The following is a 6279-nucleotide window of genomic DNA, read 5'->3' as shown; positions in this document are numbered from 1 at the left end:
AAAAGGAAAAGGAAAAAAAACTAAAAAATACTTTTAAAAGTTTATATGACATGACAATCTTTGGTTAAAACTTTTTTAATGAATATAACACTTTGGTTTAAAATGAGTAACGAAAGAATAGTTTAAGTACTATTTATGAAAAAAATTAAAATTAAGTATCAATATGAAAAAATAAGTATAATTTAATTACCTAGAATTTTAAAAATAGCCCAAGTTAATAATTTTTTTTGATAAAATAAGTTAATAAATTTAAATGCTATGATTATTACTAAAATTTAAAACAAAAATCAATAATGATTCATAAGAAGAAGAAGAAGAATAAAATTTAACAATAAAAGTTGCATAATCAGTTTTCTATATAAGCAGATATTCTCTCCACTTAAGACGTATACAACCGAAGCTAAAATAGCAACTTTACATATACATTTTCTTCTTCCATTTGGTTGGGTAAGGAGAAAATGGTTTTTTTTAAGAAAAGTGTATCACCATCTTTGCTAGCCGAACATGAGCAGATCCTGAGTTTATTCAAGGGTTGTGACGTCAACAAAGATGGAAAGCTTAGCAAAGACGAAGTGAAAGAAGGTTTTCGAAGGCTTCAGTCTCGTTTTCCTCGTTTTAGAGCTCAACGTGCGTTTAAGGTGGCTGACAAAAACGGCGATGGGTTCATCAGCGAGGCAGAGCTCGACGAGCTTGTTGATTATGTCTTGGACTGTTACGAAGGCAGCGTAGCTCTTAGATTGACCAAATAGATATGTATATTTTAGGAAAATCCTCCATGAAGAGTTATCAGAGAAGCTTTTAGGTAGTGATGTAGCATTATATATGTATGTACATATTAGGAAAATCCGCCATGAAGGGTTATTAGTGAAGCTTTTAGGTAGTGATGTAGCATAATATATGTATGTATGTATGTATATATTCGGACAATCCGCCATGAAAGGTTATCAGTGAAGCTTTTAGGTAGTGATGATGTAGCTGCAGTTTGAGCTTTGTACTTTGAGTGTTTCTTAGTCTATGAAATTAAGAGTATGTAATTTTAACTTGAATGTAAGATAGAAGTGTTACAAACTCTTAAAGTCTCTCGAGTTTCCTTCCATCGAAAGAAAAAAAGAAATTGAAAGGAAGAAAGAAAGATTGTTGATGCTTCAAGATTGTTAATGGTGTTTTACAAAATCTAACACCATGCAAACAATGGGAAAAAACTTTTCTAAAACAGTTTATGTCTGAATCTCTGATTGTCTGAAACTTTCAGCATTGAGCATAGTGTCTGAAATTTATGAGAGGAAGAATAATTCTTACTTGTGTAAAATAATTCTCTTAATTTTCGTTTTGCAAAGATTATGCTGCACATTAAGAAATTAAATAATACCGATTTTTCCATTTCAAGAAAAAAAAATTAATTAACATAAGACTGATTTTTCCATATGATTCCGCAGGCAGATATTACTTTCAGCGATGAATGTATAAAATATTTTATGTCGAAATTAACACAGAGTTTAAGACAGTATATGATAACCTAAGACCTTGACCTAATTTGCTGACAACAAAACAAAATTATTCTCTTACGTGAAGAAGATGATGTTACCCTGTTTTAATGGACTGATTCCCTCTAATAAAGCTGCTTTTTTTTTAAAAAAAAAAAATTTCCTCCAGTAACATGTGCTAGTTGATTCCTGTTGAGTTTAATCATGATAAAATATATTTTATTTTATCATACTCAAAATATAAATCTAAAATTTTATTTGAGTCTATTTCTATTTGTAAACAAATACAAACAAATAGCTCAAACTCATTTTAGGCTGTTTATATAAATATATATTCAAAATATTTATATTATTTTTAATTTAATATTTATTTTATATATAAACATCTTAATTTCTTAAATATTATTATCTTAAAATTTTAAATTATTTTTAAGATAAATGTTCAACCTGAACCAACTCTACTGGTTCCTCCAATAAAGATAAACTAGAGCTTGACTTAGAAAAAAACAGTTTCAGCACAACCAAAAAGTTAAATAACATAAAAAAAATATATACGAAGACAAAAGCATCTTGAACATGAAGATTGATGTACCCATGAAAAATTCCTTCAATAGCTCATAAACTAATATAAAAATAAAAATATATGGCAGAATGTTTATATATATAAGTAAATGATAAACCATTTTAAACTTAAACAGAAGAAAGTAAAGTAGTGTTTCAAACTTTCACAAATAGTTTGTGTTTCTCTTGTACTTGCTTGCAGGGAAAGAGAGAAAAAAAATGGTGTTTTTCTTCAATAAAAGAACAGAAACAACGCACAAAGATTTACCTCCCAAAGAAGATTACGACGAATTAGTGAAGCTATTCAAGCGTTGCGATGTCAACAACGACGGAAGGCTTAGCTGGGAAGAAGTAAAAGCAGGTTTTCGACGCCTTCACTCTCGTTTTCCGCTATATAGAACCCATCGTGCCTTCCAAATGGCTGACCAAAACCACGATGGCTACATCAACGTCGGCGATGAGCTCGACAAGCTTGTTACTTATGTTTTGGAGTGTTACCCAGGCACCATCAAACTTAGATTGATTTAGATCACATCTACAAATATCCACTGCCTCAACTAATATTATATATGTAATTAAGCTGCTGTTAGTGTTTGTGTGTGTATTCTGTGTATTTCCTATAGTTGGATCATAATATGAAGCATATTAGGACCTGATTTGAGACTGTAAAGTTAACTATTTTTGTAAGTTTCACATCTGTAAAAAATTCCGTTCGAGTTTCCGGTGGCAACAGAGACCAGAATTCCTTCATCTTACTCAACAATTCATTTTTATTTCTAAACTCTTTGGCTTCCACATAACTTCGAGCTCTTCCAGACTTCCTCCAAATCTCATTAAAGAAAAATCAAAGCTTGGAAGAAAACTTGAGTTAGATTTATAATGTCCATCGTTTCCAAATCCATCCACATCGATTTGAGTAGATTTTTCTTTTCAAACAATGGATGTGGAAAGGTGCAAGGGGGTGAATTTTAGTAGGTATGAAATGATTATAATAATTGTTTTTCTCACTTCGCTCCGTTTTATTAAATGAAATTATCATTTTATATTTAAATTTATATATTTTATATTTAAATGTTTTTTTAATAATTATATTAAAATATTTATTTGTATTTAAAAAGATTAAAAATATTAAAGATAAATAATAAAAAAATATATTAAAGTGAAGTGAGTTGAGATAAAGTGGATCGAAGATGGAAAAAGAGTATGTCAAATTTAGAGTAGTGACGAAGTTAACAATATCTATTCTCAGTCTACTCCATTATCACATCCTTAATGGATAGGTTTAAGCTAATCACATTCCAATATAATAAACTTCATTAAAAAATTTTATATATAATATTTTAATTTTACTAAACTTAAATATATATACAAGTTTGGCCTACCCTAAAACACTTCCACAGATGAAATAAAACAACTTAAAAATGTGGAACCAAATTTATCGCATATTTTAAAATTTAAAAAGTCTAATTTTTTATTTAAATTTTCTTTAAATATCGAAAGGACCTTTTGGACGTATGTGAATAGTCCAACCCATCGTTCAGGCAAAGGTACAGTTAAACCATGTATATCTGCATTACTGTCTTTACAACTCAAAAGTTACTATGCACGAACACCTATAGAGATTAATGCATCTGGAACTATGTACTTGCATGTGTTTGTATATATATAAGTAGAAGTTGAAACCCTCTTAAACTTGGAAATAACGTTTGTCACAAGTTGTTTCTTTTTGTTTTGTTGCAAGAAAAAAAGCAATGGTTTTCTTCTTCCGTAAAACAGATAAAAGGTTTCCAGAGACACTGAAAGACGATTATGCAGAGATAAAGAGGTTATCAAGTGTTGTGACGCCAATAACGATGGAAGGCTTAGTTGGGAGGAGGTGAAGGCTGGTTTCCGGGAGCTGCAATCGCGTTGGCCTGCTTATAGAACTCAACGTGCGTTTCACATAGCTGACAAAGACGGTGATGGCTATATCACTGAGTCTGAGTAATGGACCAGCTTGTTAAGTATGCCTTGGATTCTTACAAAACCAAACGTAAATACTAGATTCGTAAGTAACTCAGAATATATATATATAGAGAGAGAGAGAGAGAAAAACTCACTAGTGTACTGTATCAATGAAGTAGCAATTATCTGGGTGGTGATGCAGTCATATAATATACAATCAGTATGTAATTAAGCTCCAGTTTGCCTTTGATCATGTATTTTGTGTACTTCAGGTATAATAATAAATTTAAGTATATTAGGACTTGTTCTTTGTTGTTTAGAGTTTAACATCTTCCAACTTTCTCAGTCCAATGGTTTTTCACAATTTTTCTGAACTTTAAACAATCCACAAATGGGGAACATTTTTCAGAAATATGATTCTTTTTTTCCAAACAATTGATTGGAAAAGTTAACAACTCCACCAGGATTAATTTCTGGGTTGTTGTTCTGAAACATTTTAACTTGAAAATAACTTTGGGAAAGAGGGAATGAAGAAATATTCAACCCTGCAACATTCGACATAGGAAGTCAGTCGGAAAGAGAGTTTTCCCAATCCACAAAATGACGAAAATGATCAAAGAAAATGAAAAGAAAAAAGCTCGAATTTCTTACTAGATGTTGAATGTGAAATATCCTGATCAAAGTATAATAAAAATAAAAAGGCCTCCATTAAAACTGCAGAATTTATGCTGTATTGCTGTCAATAGCTTTCGTTGTCCCCATGTAAAAATTCCTTACGATAAAAGCTAATCTTGCTGAAGAATGTCAGTGAAGGTTAAAGTGATGGAGAATCAATTCAAGATTGCCCCCATCATAAGTTTATCAGTTAAGAATCTTCTCATCAATTATTGTTTCTTCAAGAATTTGACTACACTGTTCAAACATTGATTTTCTCAACACATCAAACAACCAAACTTAGGTCTAGATTTTATCTTTCTTTTATGATATTTGTAAGCAGAGATATCGATGAAACCAATCAGGTCTCATTTAAAAATATTTTCAGACCCAAACTCCACCGGCTCGCCTATTATATTAAAGCCTTAACAGCTCCTCCACTCACGCAATTTAAACTTTTTACACTTTAATCATTAAACCTGTACACATAAAATATTGGATTTCAATATTTACTTAGGTAAATATAAAATTGTACTCAATATGCTTGTAAAATACTCCATGAGTTGCAATCATGAAGTTTTAGGCAAAAATTTATTTGGAAAATGAGAAAAATATCATTTTTCATAAATAATTGATATTAAAGGGATATTTTTGTCTTTTAATAATTTATGTAAAATTGTAAGGAAACTATTTTATAATATAGGCAAATAATAAACTTAATCCTCAAAGTTTACATTTTTTTATTAATTTGGCCATTATTTTTTAGCTAAATTTGATTATTAACTTTTTAAAAAGAGTCAAATTATTTTTTAATCAAAATACTAACCAAAACATTATTTTTTCTAACGATGTTTGTAACAGCCCGATTTAGACCCTAGTTGGAACAGTGGTTCGGGACCACGAATCTGAGTCAGAAAAATATTTAAAAATTATTTTCTGTGTTTATTATGTGTGAATTTGTATGTATGAAATTTCTTTGCTTTAATTTTATCGTTTGAGTGTTCGATTAAATAAAAGGACTTAATCGCGTAAAATGAAAATTTGGTAGTTTAATGTATAAGGGGCCGAATTGCTATTGGCTTTATAAATGGAAGCCTTTAAGTTGAAAATAGCCCATTGACATATTGAATGAACGGCATTAGGCTTATATTTTATAGTTTTGTTATAAATTCATTAAGGTTAATTTAGTAAACTAATAATATAAGCTATTATAATATAAAATATATCATAAAACATTAGTGTTCATATTATTTTTTACCATTGCCGAAACTAAATAAGAAAGAAAGGAAAAGAGTTCTAGGGTTCGGCCGTTTCTAAGCTCAATCAAAGTAGGTGTTTAGCTCGGTTTTTGATAATTTCTACGTTTTTGAGATCGTTCCTTCGAGTACTAGTAAACCCATGCTTGAATTTTTTTATTTTGGTGAATATTTTGAGTTATGCCATTGTTAACAGCTTGTGATTTTTGTTGTTTGATGATGAAATATGAAAGATATGTTTTGGGTTAACATGTTTTGTATTGAAATTTTTGATGATTTTGAGTAATTTGGACTAAATTGAAAAAATAATAACTTGAGGGACTAAAATGTAAAATAAATGAAATATATGGACTTGTATGAACATGGGTAAGATTCGGCCT

The 6279-nt window shown here is 29.9% G+C and overlaps 1 protein-coding gene across 1 annotated transcript; it reads left to right on the top strand.

Moving 5' to 3' along the window:
• The first annotated feature begins 458 nt into the window (after nucleotides 1–458).
• Nucleotides 459–4032, top strand: LOC108450862 (uncharacterized). Its single transcript, XM_017748628.1, has 3 exons — nucleotides 459–711; nucleotides 2248–2519; nucleotides 3829–4032. Exons 1-3 carry the CDS (start codon nucleotides 459–461, stop codon nucleotides 4030–4032), a joined length of 729 nt encoding a protein of 242 aa, XP_017604117.1.
• Nucleotides 4033–6279: the final 2247 nt, after the last annotated feature.

The sequence above is a fragment of the Gossypium arboreum genome, chromosome 5 (genome assembly GCF_025698485.1).
Source record: "Gossypium arboreum isolate Shixiya-1 chromosome 5, ASM2569848v2, whole genome shotgun sequence".
Taxonomy (NCBI): Eukaryota; Viridiplantae; Streptophyta; class Magnoliopsida; order Malvales; family Malvaceae; genus Gossypium; species Gossypium arboreum.
Note: the sequence above shows the minus strand (reverse complement) of the source record. Positions and strands in the feature narration are given on the sequence as shown.